Source organism: Primulina eburnea, chromosome 4, assembly GCF_022965805.1.
Source record: "Primulina eburnea isolate SZY01 chromosome 4, ASM2296580v1, whole genome shotgun sequence".
NCBI classification, from domain to species: Eukaryota; Viridiplantae; Streptophyta; class Magnoliopsida; order Lamiales; family Gesneriaceae; genus Primulina; species Primulina eburnea.
The window spans coordinates 42,431,593-42,450,697 of NC_133104.1; the positions used below are offsets into that span (position 1 = coordinate 42,431,593).

At 37.1% G+C, this 19,105-nt stretch overlaps 2 protein-coding genes across 2 annotated transcripts; one reads left to right on the forward strand and one right to left on the reverse strand.

Moving 5' to 3' along the window:
- The first annotated feature begins 3,198 nt into the window (after window positions 1–3,198).
- LOC140829173 (pectinesterase 3-like) lies at window positions 3,199–5,440 on the forward strand. The gene is made up of 2 exons (XM_073192196.1): window positions 3,199–4,372; window positions 4,614–5,440. The coding sequence occupies exons 1-2, from the start codon at window positions 3,337–3,339 to the stop codon at window positions 5,285–5,287; spliced, it is 1,710 nt and encodes a 569-aa protein (XP_073048297.1). The 5' UTR covers window positions 3,199–3,336; the 3' UTR covers window positions 5,288–5,440.
- Window positions 5,441–6,710: 1,270 nt separating this feature from the next.
- LOC140829174 (1-phosphatidylinositol-3-phosphate 5-kinase FAB1B-like) lies at window positions 6,711–18,547 on the reverse strand. The gene is made up of 11 exons (XM_073192198.1): window positions 17,051–18,547; window positions 15,507–16,241; window positions 14,548–14,701; window positions 12,865–13,209; window positions 11,679–12,536; window positions 11,224–11,555; window positions 10,727–10,850; window positions 10,472–10,642; window positions 8,164–9,675; window positions 7,666–7,932; window positions 6,711–7,414 (listed from the first exon to the last, which is right to left on the reverse strand). The coding sequence occupies exons 1-11, from the start codon at window positions 17,647–17,649 to the stop codon at window positions 7,085–7,087; spliced, it is 5,427 nt and encodes a 1,808-aa protein (XP_073048299.1). The 5' UTR covers window positions 17,650–18,547; the 3' UTR covers window positions 6,711–7,084.
- Between the last annotated feature and the right edge of the window lie 558 nt (window positions 18,548–19,105).

Sequence of the window (19,105 nt, forward strand, 5' to 3'; positions counted from 1 at the left end):
ATTTTTATTGTTTAGGGAAGTAAGACCATAAACTTCAAATTCACCTCTTATTTGTTTATATAATATTTTATATTAATTATGAAGAATTTCAAGTTCACTCATTTGTGATATTATCTTAAATTTATTATACTATGCTTAACATGTAAACAAGTATGACAAATATTTAATATTTGGTATTTTATTTTATTTTAAACAATAAAACTATAATGAAAATACATTGATTTCAAATACATCTCCTCAGACACGACCTAAAATATAATTTGGGAAAATCGTATTTTTGTCTTATATATTTATCTCTTTGTGATTTTGGTCTTTGATATTGTAAAATTTCAATCTTAGTCCGGTATATTTAATTTGTTTTGTTGTCGATTTTAGTTTTTTTCTTCTAGACCTTACACACGCAATATTTTAAAAAAAAGACTTAAATTGTCAGATGACAGGAAAATGAAAGATACAAAAAAGAAAGTTTTATCATATAATTTTTAGGCAAAAACTTGTGTGAGACGATCTCACGGGTCATATTTTGTGAGACGGATTTCTATTTGGATAATTCATGAAAAAATATTACTTTTTATGCTAAGAGTATTACTTTTTATTGTGAATATGGACAGGGTTGACCCGTCTCACAGATTAAGATCCGTGAGACGGTCTCACATGAGACCTACTCTAATTTGTATGTGATTATACGTTTTTCTCACTTCCAAGTTCCTGCATGGTGGCAGAATAAATAAAAGCTTTACGATAAGAAATCTGTGTCTTTTGATACCTCGCGACTCGCATCCTTGCATGTTGCGTATCTTTTATTACAGTAACAAATCAGAGGGGCCAGTATTTTTCTGCAAAGGGTAAAATAAAAAATTTAATAATTTACATTTGATGAAATTATATCAGTATACAAAAATTTTAAATGAACGAATTCAGATATATAAATGATACGAATCTAGCATACGAAACTCTCGACTGCAGAACCAGACACAGCTTCACAGAGTAACAACACTGTTTTCACTACTTTCTTTATTCATACTTCCAACAGCTAGATTGAGACAAAAAAGAAAAAAAAAAACTATGCTCTCAAGCTTTTAAAACATAAACATGCAGCGTAATGTAATAAAAAAAAAAAAAAAACTATCAATTTCTGCTATTCTCATGGTCAGAATCCCTTAAATGAAAAAAGAAAGAAATCAAATCGTACACACATTTATATAAATATATATATTACCTCGTTCTCGTAAGATAAAAATATAATCACGTGTCAACCACATGACCGCACTAGAAATTTGAAAATTACCCAATCCGGATGCATGATAGTCAAAGAAGCAGCACATGATCTCACTTGCCATATAGCATAGGATTCCAAGAACATTGTGAAACCAAATACAAAAGTATTATATATATATATATATATATATATATATATATATATCTGTGTGTGTGTGTGTGTGTGTGTGTGTGTGTACCATCATTACAAAAGCCTAATATATCACATTCAAAACCTATTGAGAACAATCTTAGTGTCATCTTATCACGATGAAGCCCTACCTCAGAATGTTAAAGTTGGCCAGTTATATTCTGGCATTAGCGTTCGTTCTGCATTTCCACCAGCATAAAACGCAAGCAACTCGGATCCCACTGCCAAAAACACAAATACGGCCCTCTTCCATGGCAGGTGTGGATCCATCTTCACATGCTCTCAGAGATTTGCACGTCACAGAGAAGAATCCATACAAGAAGGTTAAGTCGAGCTTCCGAGACATACCTCCTAGCAGATCAAATCCAACGCAGAACAAGTAAGCCTCCGTAGGAGGCCAAAGAATGCAGCAGCGAACTGAGGAATACTGCCCTGCTGGACAATTCTTTCATTTTATTTTGTTGTACTACGTACAATATCATGGTACTTACTGTTGTTGTAGATTAGAGTTCGTGAGTTTTGTTAGGACACTATCGAATATATTGCACCGTCAAATTTTCAGTGAGGTCACATTTTGTCATTCCTAGCTTGGAAATGCGAATACAACAATTAATCAATCGATTTCTTGCCATGAAGAAGGCCTCCGTGCACCATCAGAAATAAAAGGAAACATAAAGTAAAAACGAAGGTGAACAAACCAAACTTAGCACCATAACCCGAATTCCAGAGCATCAATTTTTTCCAAAAAATTGTTTATTTCCTTTTGCTTGTTCTTTGTGTCTCCACAGACACAATGAATGAGCGCCTCTTGCACCTCGGAATCTCATCCGTGAATATTTTAAGCTTGATTGGGCCTTAAAAGGTAGTGAGTATTGTTCAATAAGAAGGCCCATTAGTGATGCGGACTAAATACTAATCGTCAATCCATAGTTATTACAACGGGAGTTATTTAAAATCCCCAATCATAAATATTTCTTTGCATTCACTCCCTATCCACAAAATTTGGTACTATTTCATACAAATGTGGACACTTCATGTGGAAATGTGGTACACTTCAGGTGGAAAGGTGGTACTAAAAATACCTAGGACTGAAAACAAAGCAAAAAAAGCGGCTTGGGACTGAAGCAAATTCCCGTATTACGTTACTATTCGACAATTTATTCATTTTGAATCCGATTCTATCGCCACTTGTAGCGTGACATTGATTTAACTATACTCGATGGCAGGCGGTCTTATCTCTTAAATAAAGTCAACTCCTTTTCTACATATTTACCGCATTATTATTATTTTTCATCACATACAACAATAATAGCGATCTCACGGATCGTATTTTGTGAAATAGATTTCTTATTTGGATCATCCATGAAAAAAATTACTTTTTATGCTAAGAATATAACTTTTTATTATGAATATCGTTAGAATTGACTTACCTCATAGATAAAGATTCGTGAGACCGTCTCGTAACATCTGCTCAACAGCGAGAGTAAAAGGTTGATGTCCTTTTAACAAGTGTCATCAATGCGCCTGCCAACAGTATTGCTACCTTGATGTGACGGTATTTATTGTTCCGGTGGGAATTGGTCAATTCGTCAAGAGTTTTGGGTCTTGAGAACATTACTTTCCTGTCAACATTGTTTTTAATGTGAAATTATACGCCAATATCATATATTTCGATGGATAACCATTATTTTTTTTATTTTTTTTTCAATGACAGTCGTTGAATATTAAGACAAAATCAATGTTGGGTGAAAAACAAAAAAAAAAATTATGTATGTATAATGTATTTTTGATAAAGAGAGAAAATATCGCATTCCCTTTCCAGCCAATTAGGCAAGGCAAAAATAAATACTAGAAGCACGGTCGGCTGACCTCAAAAGCTTCGGAATCTCACTGGCCGATCTGAAAAATCCAAGCTTTTAACTGTAATAATGGACACATGCACTTCCTTCAAGGGATATGGCAGAGTGGATGAGCTCGAAGAAGCAGCATTCAAAAGAAAAACCCGCAACCAGAAAATAATTCTTTCAGTTTCTCTTGTTTTGTTTATAGTTCTGATAATCGGAGTAGTTGCCGGAACTCTGGTTCATAGGAAGAACAACAACAATGCCGATGATGTTCCAGCGGCCGCAATTTACCCGGTGGAGGCGGTTAAATCCGTCTGCAGCGTGACTCTGTATCCAGATTCGTGTTTAACTAGCCTCAGTGCTTCCAATACCACCGACCCGGAAAAGATATTCCAATTTTCTTTACTGGTGGTGATGAATTCTCTGAAGATGGTATCGTCCACTTTCCCGAAGAAATTTATCAACAAAGCGGATGACCCAGAAGTGAAAGAAGCTCTAAAAGTCTGCGAGACGGTTTTGCACGACGCTGTCGACTCCCTCGACGATTGCATATCCTCCATTCACGGCAACCAGATTTCCATTTCAAAAATCACCGACCTGAGAACGTGGCTAAGCACCGTAATCACAGACCAAGAAACGTGCTTCGATGCTTTAGAAGAGGTAAATGCAGCTTTGGTCACTGAGGTAAGGCATTTGATGAAGAATTCTACTGAATTCGCGAGCAACAGCTTAGCCATTGTCTCGAAGTTTCTCAAGACAGTAGAAGAAAACAACATCCCGATTCACCGCCGTTTACTGGAGGCGAAGCATGGATCTCCATCTTGGCTCACGGCGGCCCACCGGCGGATCCTCCAGGTGGGTAAGCCTAAGCCGAATGTCACGGTGGCAAACGATGGTAGTGGAGATGTGAGAACGATTAATGAGGCGGTGGGGAGAATTCAGAACAAGAGCGAAATGATTTTTGTTATTTACGTAAAGGCAGGGGAGTATGTGGAGAATGTGGTGTTGAGCAAGTATCAGTGGAATGTGATGATTTACGGTGACGGAAAAGCAGCCACCGTTATTTCCGGCAGGCGGAGTAATGGGACTGGTTATGCAACTTTTGTCACCGCCACTTTTGGTAAGTTTCTCTTCAAAATCTTTATTCATTAAATAAATGTTAGTGTCTGAAAGTACATGGATATTGATTGTCGAGAAAATATATAAATCTCGAGATTGAGTTCAAGAATATTACCTGTTCAAACTGGATGAGAGGATGCTACTTGCTACCAGACCATATTTGTGAGATATGATTGTATGTGCTTATATCCATGTATCTCTAGGACATTGATTTGTGATTTTGTCAATTCTATCATCCACAGTTGCAATGGGGAAAGGATTCATGGCCCGAGACATAAGCTTCAAAAATGAGGCCGGCCCAAAGAACAACCAGGCTGTGGCCTTACGGTCGGGATCGGATAAGTCAATCTTCTACCGGTGCTCGTTTGAGGCATTCCAAGACACGCTATACGCACATTCCAACCGTCAGTTTTATCGTGAATGTGATGTAACAGGCACAGTCGACTTCATATTCGGAAACTCTGCCTCTGTCTTCCAAGACTGCAAAATCTTGCCTAGGCAACCATTGCCTAACCAATTTGTGACCATAACGGCTCAAGGGAAAACAGATCCAAATCAGAACACGGGTATTTCGATCCAGAGATGTGAAATGAGCCCATTGGATAATTTAACAGCTTCGACATTTCTTGGAAGGCCATGGAAGAACTTTTCCACCACTGTTATTCTGCAAACAAATATTGGTGGTTTCTTGAACCCCTTGGGTTGGCTTCAATGGCAAGCAAGTGATCCACCTAGTACTATTTCCTATGGGGAGTATGCAAATGCTGGGCCAGGTTCGAACACAAGCAGGCGAGTCCAATGGGCGGGATATAAGCCTAGTCTTACCGCAGCAGAGGCCTCAAAGTTTAACGTAGAATCCTTCATTCAGGGTACTTCTTGGTTGAATGGCACGAATGTGGCTTTTGACTCTACCTAATATGTGGGAGGCAAGCGAGAAATTTTGTGTGAAATATTAGATTGACATGTTGCCTAGGTTGGGATTTTGTTAAGTAAATTTCATTTATTAAATTGTAATACAAATGAAGTTGCAGAAAGCTAAGTGAGCTTTGATTTCGAATCTATTATCATATTTTATGTGTAACTGATGAACAAGGAGCTAATGATTGATGAAGCTATTCAATAAATGCAGATAATCAGGCAAAAACGTTTTGAAAGTAACAAAAGTTATTTTTGTATGGTCAATAACAAAACTTTCAGTTAGAAAGGCATTACCAACCAGTATGGAGGAACTAAATGAGGAGACTAAACTCCCAAAAATGGAGTGAAATATAGGCTAAAACTAAGACTTCGCAGCACACTACATTTGTTTGGTAGCTGTTGTCTGCCGCATCCTCATTTGAAGTCTTCCTCTTCACACCCTTTTCACACACTAGACCCCCCATTCTGAAAGCCCAGCATCAATAAAAATGCACGACTCCATTTGACTCTAAATCTTCACATATGTTATTATTATTAGTCGTAAAAATGAAGGGGCCAGGGTGTGATACTCAGTTCGTTAATATTTCATTTATCATATTTAACAAACCTAACTCTAACTCGAGCTCGACTTTTTTTAACAGACTCATTTTCGAATTCGTTAAAAACTAATTTTCCAGCTCATTTAGACCTTGTCGAGCATTTTTAGCTAAAATATCTACTAAGATTTGGTAATTTAAAAAATATACTTATCATTTTGTAGAATTTCAATATCTTGAATTTCACTTAAATAACAATGGGAGACAAATTCATAGCCCCAAAAACTAACCGAGCTCACGAACTTACAAACCGAATATCATTAAACTCAACTTCGAAATTATCGATCTCAAGATCGAGCTCGACCAAGGAACGGTCTCGAACAATTTTTTTGTCGAACCAAGCTCTGAATAGTTCACGAACAATTTATTTTGTTTACATCCCTACAAATTGATATATAGTGAAAATATTGTTGACAGATATTTGTTTCAAGAATGCTTAAAGCCTACTTGTTTCAATAGCATTTCACTTGGATTTTGTTCAAACTCATCGAGGAATAACTTTCAAATCAAGTTCAACTCAGACAAGTAACCCCAGCTTCTCGGTAAACTTTTTCCTAAACATCACACAAATTGGAATCAAGATTTAGTAGTGGATCTTTGGATTTTATAACAAGGAATCACTTTATGCTGGAACATAGGAAATATACTTATTACGTACATCTCGAATTCGAGTATGAACACAGCAGTCGAGGGGTGGGTCATGTTCATGCACCGGAAATTGATCCATTCATTAACATACACCAGGAAGGTTTCCAAATTTCAATGTGTAAATACAAAAAGAATAGTCTGCCTCCCCACCTTCAAACTGTTAATAATCAGATAATGAAATACGCCAAAGTGCAAATCTTCTATTTGAAGGAATCGTAAGCATAGAAACAGCAAACCTGCTCACAAATGCTAATTTCATATACAAATTAACTTCCATTTTCCAAGTATAAAAAATCAAGGGAAAGAGAAACACACACAAAAAAAGTCTACAATATAACCCTTTTTTTTGGGGGGGAAGCGTTATCAAATATATAGGCTATGATACTAATAATGGCCTCGACTACATTTGTTCTTCCCTACAAATAACAATCAATTCTCCTTCTAAAGAGAAGAGAAAACAACCTGATTCACAAAAGAATATATGAACATGGAGAAACCGGTATGGGATTAAATTCTCACCTTTTGGGTTAAAATGTACAAGCAAATGTCCCTTACTCCGTAAACGTCACACTCTCATCTTTATTCTCATCGCATAGATCTGTTTCTGACTTGCTGGGAATGATTGTAGCAGGCGACCATTGATCTGGAACCATCAGAAAATAAGTGGTCATGGCTTTTCTGAACCTCCTCTTGTATTGTTTCGGGGAAATTACAGTTGGTGAAGCATTTTTTGGTCCACCAAGGAAGCCCGATGTCTTAACCCATGTCTCTAGGTGCTTGTCCCATGTATATTGTCTCATGAAATCTATAATCCCGAGAACAAGCTCATGCTTCTCTTCATCGACCCCAACCAGTAGCGAGTAATCCATCACATCTACTGACTGCATTAAAATATTTTGTTCGTTCTGCATGTTAATAATCTAATATCCATATCTGGTTGAGTGTAGGTTCTCATGCTTTGCAAAATCAAGAATGAAAAAAAAACAAATATGCGTCTATGAGAAAAGAAAATAATAGAAAAGAAAATAAAGCAATAAAAGAATCAAGGACCAACTATAAGATAAACAGTTCTTGTACACCTCCAGCTTATACTTGGATTGTAATAAACTACAATAAGAAAAGACAAACTTACAGCAAGAAAAGAGGTGTCATTCCAGACTGCTCTTTCCAATAATCTCTTGGCCTTGTTTCCAACAAAAATTGGGGAAGTAGGCATAGCTTCAATCAAGTTCTGATCCAGCAAAACCTTATTACTTCCCGAAGAATCAGGATTATACCGAGACCTGGAAGATCCTTTAAGATCATAGAGACGTGTCAGATTTCTACCAAACAGAAGATTCTCCATAACCAGCACATCCATTTTGGATTCCTTCCCGCCCTTCAGATGCTTAGATGTGACCTAATAAAAACACCAGACATATATATAAGGTATTTCAGGGGGAAAAAAAACGAGTCGACTTATTTTTATTCTGAAAAGGCGCCGATATCTACTGTAATGGGGTATCTAATCAAGAGCAAAAAAAAAATTAGCGATACTATTGAGATGAGCATCTAAAGGACTCGAGAGCTTGTGACCAGAGGTAGGAAAAATAAATTACTTGTCAGTTATTTTATCAAGTTCCTAGTGTACCTGATAAATTCCAAGGATCTTTGCTAGGCATGTTGGGCTTCCTGAGCGTATTGACTCTGAAAGATACTTGAAATATCCAGGAGCAAACTTAATGAAAGATTCCAGCTCAGTTTTTGTCACTTGCTTTATGATAAACCGATCATCCAAGGTCTTAGCGAAAAACACATTGCTCTTGCCACCTTGAGCTCCCCACTTCTTACATCGGCTGAGGGATCTAATAAAATCCATTTCGGATGGACAACATATACTCCTAAGAGCTTCAAAACGCTTCGCATAGTAACAAGTAACCGCGTATTTCACCTTGGGTCCATCATCTGAGAAAGACACTCTGGCGTGCAAAGCTTTTGTATAAGACAATGGATCCACAGGCAAAGAGCTACGAGTGGTTGATAAGGATAAGATGCTCTCATCCCCAGGTCCAAGACTTTTGTAAGAGTCCAGCACCATTTCGTCCAAAGAATGAAACGATTGAAAATGCCCAGAATCAAGGGATAACGTAGAAAACATCAAGTCAGCAATGTCCTTAGATCTCTCCGGCTCTTCAGAAATTTGGGCAACATAATCAGGAGAAACAAGTGCATAAGCTACAATACTAGTGGGTTCATCATCATACACTGGAATGACAGTGTCATTAATCCCCACAGGCAGAAGCAACTTGGCCCCACCTTGGAGTTCAGACTCCCGAAATGATGAAATGTAAACTGGATCATATTCGCCGAGTGTATCCAGTTTCTGGGTAGTTCCAACAAAATTTTTGTTTAATGATCGATAGAAACTTATAAACGGCATACCTAACCAGCTTACAGTGTCTTCCAAATTATCAGAACCTCGAGATACCTTTGACATGCTCAAATCCTCCCCCGAGTCTTCCACATTAAAATTTTCAGATATGGCTACTGTAGATGATGTATCTGCTTCTAATGATTCGGAAAAGTTATTGTTCTTAGGGATTCCAGTACCAGGGTGGTTTTCACCAGTCCACGCTGCCTCAAGAGTATCTGATAAACAAATAAGAGTTTGCCCATCAGAGAGGGATCTATGGACACTAATATTTGACTCCAGAGGATCAGATTCACTAGTCGTATTCACCCCAACAAAAATTGTAGTCGGATCTTGATTTGCATGATCCGAGCTAAGAGACACATCCGTCCGTTGATGAACTACTTCAGAAGAATCGCTTTGCCTATTGCTGACCTCTTCATCAGGACTTTGGTCAGGTTTTGCATCGACAGGAATAGATTCAACAGTACACAAAGTTTCACCAGTCTTAACAGGGACATCTATATCATGAAGATTCTCACCAACACTCTGGGATTTCTGAATGGGTTCTGAACATGAGACTTCCACATCACCTGGTTGGTTTTGGTCATCAGAACTATCTGCATATATCAGGCGGTGGTCCCACATATAAGACTGGAAAAATATTTGTCGTCTGAGTCGATACAGCTCAAGAATATCTATCGCATACAGCCCTTTTTCTTCATCCATCTTCACTACTTTCTGGAAGGATTCCTGCCCAATTATGAACATGTGTTGGTGCCCACATTAAGTTTAAAAGAAATAAAATATAATTTCTAAAACTATTCCTTGTATTTTCCACAAGTAACATGGTATCTAATATCTATTTTTATAGGCTTGCGCAATTGGCCATTCCAGGCTTCCGAAATACTAGCTTTACTTCAAACTAATATAATGTTATTCCATTAAAATCTAGCGAAAATACAACGATGAACGTTGATTCAATACTAGATATTTGAAATTTTGAATTTTATCCACGGAAAAAATCTAAATCTAGATATCAATTGCACACACAATGTTACATTCCAATTCAAGAGAAGTGTATGGGATGGAACAACATAAGGATAAAATTTCAATGAGAAATGACAATTATCACTAATGTCATGGGAAAAAAGGTTAACTGCATGATGACAATTTAAGAGAAAAAACATCATCTAAGATGAATTGCAAAAATACTTTTGAGCTATTATTGCATCTATACCAGGGAGAGAAGACGGTTGTTTTTCCTGTTAAATATTTGTTTTGAAGGCAATAGCACTTATAAAGCTGGACTAGAATCGGAATTTTACAAATCAGAACTACGCGTACAATCTCTCAGAATGAATAGAACCCCAAAATGCACATACAACCACATGTATAGCTATCAACTCTGCAATCAGGTAATCAATTCTGCAATAGATGTTTGTAGTCCCACTGATATTCATATCAACCATGAAGAAATATGTAGTCAGTATATAATCCATGATCTTCAGAACTGGAAAACAACTGAAATTTTAATTTAAGACCAAACCTCAAATTCTTCCTTCTCTTTCTGCAACATCCCTTCTAGATCTGTTATTTGGCGTCTTGATTCAGGAATTTTAATGCAAGTATTGGGCTGACTAGGGCCAGATTTTCTTTCCACCAGAAGACGAAGAGAATTAAGCACTTCAGAGAACAAAAGCTCTGCGCGGCAAGCCACCTGTCAGAAAAGTAAGACAAATTGTTGGGGCCATAGAAACAAGGGGAATAAAACTCAAAGTAAGATAAGATGTGTGTCATTCACCTCATTCAATTCTTTCTCAATCCACTCCTGACTTCCATAATTAAAATCAAGTTTTGAGGGAGGCAGGTAGACTGAATTAACATCAATGGACGCATACCGAAAGCAAGCAACCATTTTCCCAAACCTGCATGTAATGCAGAATCATAAAACTTTTGCAAACATTAACACAAACACACACGGAGTGCTGCCAGGCAATCAAGCACTCTTGAAGCTTTATGAAGCAAAAAGCAGCATGCATTTTAATTGTGTTTCGGTAGCTTGCTAGCCATTCATCAAGCATTCTTTAACATTTATGAAAAATATTTTATCCAAAATAAGGTAACAAAATGGCCCAGTTGAACAGATCTCATTCATTGACTATTGTACTTGACTTCAATATACCCCAAGGCCAAGTTTTCAAGTTTACTTGACAAGCAAAATGCTGATAACTTACATTCATAACTCATGATCATAATAATTGACAAAAGAGTAACCGAGAAAGAAAACAGACACCGTACCCATAAAACCTAAGACAGTCTCTATGTAAAGAATGGCCACAGCTTGCCACTCTGCTTGCTGCTGCATGATTTGAAAAGCTTAGCTCCAAAAACTTTCCAAAGGACAGTCCCCATGCAGCATCAGACATCACAACCCTTCGAGTTGCAGGCGGGAAACCATTAGTTCTTGGGCACTTTAGGCAACGATGCCACATCCAAATCTTTCCTTCTTTTTCACCTCGAAGAAGCAATTCTGGTAGTTTCTTAACTGAGATTGTAAGAGTACCTTGTAGATGAGTATAACATTGAACATGAGCTTCTGCTGGCATCTCACACGAGGAGCATCTATAATCCTGTCAAACATATCAGACTCTCTCAGTACGATACAAACCTAAGACAACTCCAGCAAAAAGACACAAATACCAAACTTATTGATGATTATCCTTTCAAGGCCCACCAGGAGAGGACGAGAGTACCTCATCAAATAAATGATCCCGCAGAAAACGACCCAATGGCTTGTCAAAGCTTCCATAGTATTTGATCCGAAACAAATGGGATCTCTCACAAACGGTTCCCTTCCACACGCATCGCGATGATAAGGAAACCAAGATGCTTTGATGGTTCGAGGGGGAAGGCGGAAAATCTTCATTTAAACCAGGTTCTTCCCCAATAATTTTTTTATCAGCGAAAAATGATGACGAATTTGAATCATTTGTGTTTGCATCCAGGTTGCAGATATTCTTATTCATACTTCTGATAGTTGAGTCACCATAATAAGCATTTACACCGAGAAAATCTTTGGTGGCGGCCAGTTTATCTGCTTCAAAAGTTTTTACCTCTGATGCCATGGAAAAATCTACTAGGTCCCTTTCCTCTGATGAGTGGGAAGCAGATGGTTCATTCCAGGGACAATGCTGATAGTTATCAACAGAAGATGAGACAAGAGCTCCGGGATACTGAAAACTCATAGGAGCTGGAAGTATAGATTTGTCTGTACATTCATTTTTGTGGAAGGACGAAATTGCAGCATTTACCAGATCTGAAGTAGGCAGACTATTTGATCTCTGCGGTTCATTGAATGATTCAATTCCGGGAGTTTGTTCATTGGCAGGGATGGTATACCCAGTAACAGTTGAGATGGACCTCTCAATGGTAGATGGCTTTTCTGGAATTGCAACTGTTATTGGGGAGTTTGACGATAGTTCTGGCAGAGAGGCACCTTCATCGGCAAGAAAAGATGTCTCCAAAGCTAAATGATAAGCAGCAAAAATCCCATATTGTATAACATGCTTTACTTTCTTCAACTCATCTCCATTGGCTCCTCGAAGTAATATCTGAAGCAAATTCACCATCAGAACAGTAAGATTTCTGAAGAGAGTTAGTATATCCTTAGGTGGTAAAAAAGCTTTTACATTTTTCCATCAAAAGAAAATAAGTTTTAAAGAATAGGGAACTTGGTGATTTGTTGGTAGACTTCATTAATCTTAAATATATAAGTTCAGAGAAGAAGCTCCTCAAGACATTAAAAATGTGTAAGAGACTGAAATATTAAAATTGCACTCGCTTTCATATCAATTTGGTTTCAAAAGGATGCTGATAGATAGAACTTTCATTATTTTATCAACATTAGTATCATTAGTATTGTTCTAGCAGGGGACAGACCGTGCATCCCAACGGCTTTGGACAACCTTCAAAATACATCAGCGTCTTCACCAGCTTCTTTCCACTCTGTCCAGCAGTTCCATGCTCTTCTAACAACCTTTCGACATGGAACATTTCACAATATCCCAAATTTTGAGAAGACAGATTATCAATTGAAGGAACTATTTGGCCACCCGTGCAGCGGGCTATGCGCTCCAAGAGTGGCCTTCTGATATTCAGAACAAGTGATATATCTTTTGCAAGCAGATACTCCTGTGCATGTCGCGAAACAGATTTCTCCACCAAAAGAATGTCAGGATGGTGTGCATCTATTTTTGCAACTGCCATCTTAAGATGATCCATTTCCTGGAAATGAAAGTAAATAAATGCATTAGTTTCATATAAAAGAAAAATAGCGTAATGGGGAGACCATGTCTCTTATCTTCATGCATGGAGAACTAGAAAGGAAAATATTCTGATGATTTTATTCATTGATGAATTTCAAATCCATTGATTTCAAATTATTTTGCGTGCTTGAATGGACAAAAATCAAACCTCTTTGATGAATTTCAAATCTATTGATTTCAAATTATTTTGCGTGCTTGAATGGACAAAATTCGAGTCTATTTCAAAATCACTCCATGTCAAGCTACGCATTTTCAACAGTAATTCTGATGAATTTCAAATGAACTTAACATGACAATCAATCATTATTCAAAATCCATAATTCAACCCAAATCAAATTTCTTACTTCAAATCAAATTCATCGATCCAAACGTAACCTAAGATTCCTAGAGATTTGGAAGATTTCAAATCCTTTCATCAAATGGAAAGATAGTTCAGAATCCTAAAATATAGAAAAGCGTGATCCTATCTAATTGATATTTTGTTTTGATTTTCGATGTGTTGCCCATAACAAAAAAAAGAGAGGTAAATATAAGGGAGTCTCCACATCTCTTTGAAAAATTATATGGAGTATCATAAACTTTTCTCGCTAATACGCTCAATTAAGGGATTCAAAATCACCATTAGGAAAATAATAAATATATCTACTTAATGGGAGTTTCATCTAGAACCTGGTAACAGACTCTGGACTAATGTGGTCAATGGCACAAACCAACATCGAATTGGTTCAGATTAATTGTTGATGCATCCGCCAAAGCTCAGATAAAGAGGCATCAATTGGGGAATTAAATGGGATTATCTTGGAAATGCGGTGTTGGCGTTTAAGAACATCTTAGGGTACAAACATATTTGGGAAACCTTTGGAAATGGCACCAAATATGTGTTTGTTTCATCTTTCCAATCTGGATCAAACATGCTCTTTGATCTTCTACAAGTATTAAAATAAGCATGTAAAATGAGAGTTGTCGAACTTGTAACTCGTTACTAGAAGATCTATAATTCACAATTGGTAATATTCTGTAAATTTTCTGGGAAGGAGATACGGTGGCTCGTCCCTTGGTCAACAGGGCCTTTATGGAGAGAAATTTTAACATCTTTTTCAATGAAATTCCTCAACCAAGTATTCAAGCTTTGCAATCTTTTGGTCGTTACAAAGCTAGAAGTCTCAGTCTAGTTCAACTCTAATGGATGCGAAAACCCTCATTGCAGATGGTGTTTAACGGTAGTAGTAATAATAATATCAACAAACAGAAAATTCAAACTTTGCTTAAAATCATTAAAAAGGATAATCAACTCAACCTGTTGTAATAAAGTATCAAAGCTTGAAAGAGCATTAGAAACACGCTGGTATTCAAGAGCCCCACCAAGCATTAGCACGCGAGGTTTCTCAATTTTTGAAGTCATCCGTTTATGAGCTATATTTTTCTTGCAAACAACTCCTTTGACCACAGTGCTATCAAGGATTAATAAAAATGAAGTTTGTAAGGCTGTACAATAACAATATATCGAAAAGAAGTAGAAATCTGTATTAAAACGGGGACACTGAAGCAGTTCTAAAATTCATTCAGATATGTGTTTGATGGCAGTAAGTTCTCGATTGATAATCATGAAGACAATCCCAGAATTGTCTGTTGTCATTCATAATGATTCATCAGTAACAACCTGATTGATTCTAACCTTAACCAAAAAGGAAAAGAAACTACATATTCATGTTAAACCATCAGCTGAATAAACCAGATTAATAATTCTCACAAGATCACAGCTTAACCGACTAAATTCAATTCTACGCCTTAGACATTTCCTCTAGACAACAGAGCCCAGGACTTATCTACAACCTCGGACTTTCCAGTTCCCAAATTTACAAATTTCTAAAGAGCACGTGCACCTTAAGTAGCAGAGATATGACTGAGAACTTTGTTCCAACCCAAAAGCAATTTTCGTCTATTATCTAGAATGACACCAAATATTTCTAACGAGTAAATGTCATGATGAAACAACTTAAATTTAATAAAATTCTTTAAAAATTATAAGGAAACGAATCATTGACGAAGAGTTAGTCATGCATATAAACCGCACATATCATAACCATTTCCGAAACTCATATGAAATTCAACTGCATTTCATTTTTTTGTGGGTTCATACAATCTGCCTCCGGAAGACTAAAAAACTCATACCAAAACATTTACATTCACAAAAAACATTATCAGGTACCATAAGAAAAATATAACCAGTAACAGAGAAAAAAATTTAGCAATCACCTCTCACTCCGACGCCCAGAAGCCAAACATTTGACTTTCACATAGCCCCCTGGATCCATCTGCCCACCCTTGCTCATATCTGGCTTTAAGAATGTAGCGGCCTCCCACGACAAGGCCGTTATTATTTCTATCCAACTCTCTCCATCAGTTTCCTCTGCTGTAAGAAGATTCTCTACCTGCAAGAGTTGTGCTATTAAAGCACGGAAATGGCCATCAACCACGTTCTTAATGACTTTCTTGTGCTCCTCATTCGATTTGTCCCTGCTTCGATATTCACCGCTCCCAAAGCTGCTTGAACTGCGCAAGTACCCCCATTCTCCAGCAGCATCTCCATCGTCGTCATCGTCAAACAAAACTGCCTCCCTTTCATCTTCTTCATCTTCTGGTTCAGGAGGGAGCCACAGAACTCCATTATTTTCAAAATCAACAGGTTCAGAATCAACATCTTCAGTAGCATAAGGTGCCTCATCATCGTCACCAACATCATGCTCAACAACTTCTTGCACAATCTGCTGGACTTCATCAGAGACCCGGGAATCAAAAATATCATGTAATGGAGAACTAGTCCGACTTTCTGAATCAAGAGCAATGCTTTCAGGATGGACTTTATGGGATTTGTAGCCACTGCCCATATCTTCAAATTGAACATGACCATAATAGCCATTAATCTGAGAAAATGGACTAGTTGTTGAACCCAAGTGATATACTCCATATTCATCATCATCATCATCACTCCTGTACAGAGAATTCGCAAGGAACGATTAGTAATCATACGAACAGATAGCAGATAAATTATAACTTCTCATTTGTAAAAGCTCCCATGATGCTAATGGCAGCTGTGTCCAAGTTGGTAAATAGAAACTAATTGTGTTATTATGATATAGTTTAATAGAGCTCTTCCGAAACGATTGGCAAATCGATACCAAAAATATCTATTTAAACTACTGGTTATACAATGAAGAAAACAAACTTAACACCTTATTACATTATAAGTAGAAAAGCTGTAAGAACTAACTCGGCCATTTTCCAAGAGTATATTCACATTCACAACACAAATCCATATAAAGAATCAACGTCCACAAGAACGAAACAGAAAGTTACAATCATGAATCATCCATAGATTTGAATTAGCTATCAAGTGATGGCTAAGTTTCCGATTTTACACTCATTGGTACGTGGATAATAATTAAGAACTCATAGGACATGAAACTCACACTGAGGAAACTGAAAAGCTCATAGTCATGGAGTAGTTTCATCAATATTAGGTTCTTTCGCATAATTTCACGGTCACGCGCCACAGAAAACAGTTAATATAATGGGAAATATCAATTAACAAACAAAAGACCCCCCTGATTGGAATAAAAATCACGTGGAATGGTTCCGTCCATATTGAACCTGATATCATGCACACTTGGGAAAAATCCTAAAGCCGATCACGAATAAGTAGAGTACTGTTAACTATCTAAAAACCCAGGCTTTCTGATAATAGATTAGAGCTAAATGATTGGTCCAAGCAGTCAAAAATGAAAGGCAGAAAGAAGAACCTGTTGGAGCATAATCCAAATTGGTCTTGAGATAGATTTTGTTCTCCTATCTCCACGGCATAATCATTGCTTGTTGTTGCTGTAACACTTTGTCTTTCTATTGTAGTCTCCATTGTTTCTGATTGAGGCGGGCTAACTGCACAAGACTGAGGTATTGAAACAAAGGTGACGCTACTACTGTCACAGGTTCCACAGGATTTGGTGCTGATAAAACTGGTGGCAGACGGAGAGGTGCTGATGAGGTCCACTTTGGGAACCTGTATTCCATCATCAACGGGTGCCAATAAACCTTGCTTCCATTGCCTGAAGCAGTAATTACAGACCCTAACCTTATCCCACTCTTCCTGTGGAATCTCAGGTTCACTGGGTGGTGTAGGAATCCAATTTGAAGTACACTTTCCGCAAAAAATTCGGCCGCAGAGGCGACAATGGTGCCTACGGTTGAATAAGGTGAACTGGGTATCGCAATCGTAGCATACTCTGCAACTCTGATCGGGCATCCAAAAATCCCTTGACACATGAGCTGGCTCGGACCGCCAAGGGATCCAGGACTTTAAGAACCCTATCAGATCAGAAAAATTCTTATTGGGAGTATCCATAGACTTCTTATTTTCCCTCTCATTTTGATATTATCATTTGCTAACTACAACATCCACTTGTGCGCCTTCCCCCAAGTATCAATAACAGAAACATGCCAATTATCCAATTTCAAAATGACTCAGTATCCAAGATCAATCTAACGCCAAATCGATTATTTTCAAACTTTCTGGAAAGCCTTCAGAATGTGCAAGCAAACCTCAAAAAAGGCTATAGATATTCGGATAAACAGAAATAATTATTTCCTTTTATCAACACCTAACAATCATGACTGCGGAACTGCAACAATTCTTATTTCTTCCTTTACAACACCACCATAATATTATCAATTCCCACGACAGTAAATCTAACACCAAAAAAAATCAAAGAATTGAATCCACCCCCGCGGCGCGTCCGTAACGAACAACTTTAACGAATTCCACCAACAGAAACCCTAAATGTGCCGGTTATCAATTCGGATATCCTAAACCGAATTTAATTCGGATTTCCAACACTAACCCACTACTCGAATTCGAATTTCAATATACGTAAGCACCTAAAAAGGAAAAAAAATTATTCAAAAATCCATTACCTCAAGAAAACAGGAACAATAAAAAAAACAGAAATTCAAGCCTTCCCTTGCACATGTAATCGAACAATAAAATTAAGAACACACAAATTCTGGAAGAAATCTAATGCCAATCGCTCGGTCAGCAAATCACTCTCAACTCGTTATTCAGGTTTATTCCAATTCTAATTCGAGAAAAGCACCGTACGACTGCCCAATTCTTGCATCATTTCTCCCCCCCATAATGATTAAAAATTCATCGATCACAAGCGAGAGAAGTAAATTCATTATTTTCTGTGTCATATCAAATCAAAATTAAAAACAATAAATAATATTCAAGAGGGGAGAGAGAGGGACTGTAAATTGATGTGCTGTGATATATCAATCAACTTTCGTTAAAATAGAAATTAAAAGTCCCAACCAATCACAACCATCCACGTGTTCTCGTTCCCTTCCCGTCCCGGGGTACTTTAGGGTTTTCAAGCACATTAATCAGAAGTTCTGATCTGGCTGCAATAAATCCGTTGTGGTAATTAACAATTTGTTTAATTTAATTTAAATTAAATGGGACATATGGAAACCGCGTCCTATCTATGTTAAAGTATCATATATTCCTAAAATAACGAATTTTTTCCTATTTACATATTAATAAGTCTACTGTGAAACGATTTTAAAATTTTTTTAATATATGATATGGTTAATCTTAGTGATATTCATACTAAAAATTAATATTTTTAGTATAAAAAATAATATTTTTCATGGATAATTCAAATAAAATATATGTCTCACAAAATACGATCAGTGAGACCGTCTCACACAAATTTATTTTTTCATAGATGATCTAAATAAGATATCTGTCTCGTGAGACCGTCTCACACAAATTTTTATCTTTATATAATATGAAATTTGTG

Coding starts and splice junctions, on each gene's coding strand:
- LOC140829173 (XM_073192196.1), top strand. CDS start 3,337: ATGGACACATGCACTTCCTTCAAGGGATATGGCAGAGTGGATGAGCTC. Junction 4,373..4,613: donor TTTTGTCACCGCCACTTTTG/GTAAGTTTCTCT, acceptor TATCATCCACAG/TTGCAATGGGGAAAGGATTC.
- LOC140829174 (XM_073192198.1), bottom strand. CDS start 17,649: ATGGATACTCCCAATAAGAATTTTTCTGATCTGATAGGGTTCTTAAAG. Junction 12,537..12,864: donor CAAAGCCGTTGGGATGCACG/GTCTGTCCCCTG, acceptor AATTTGCTTCAG/ATATTACTTCGAGGAGCCAA. Junction 7,933..8,163: donor AGATCCTTGGAATTTATCAG/GTACACTAGGAA, acceptor TGTTTTTATTAG/GTCACATCTAAGCATCTGAA.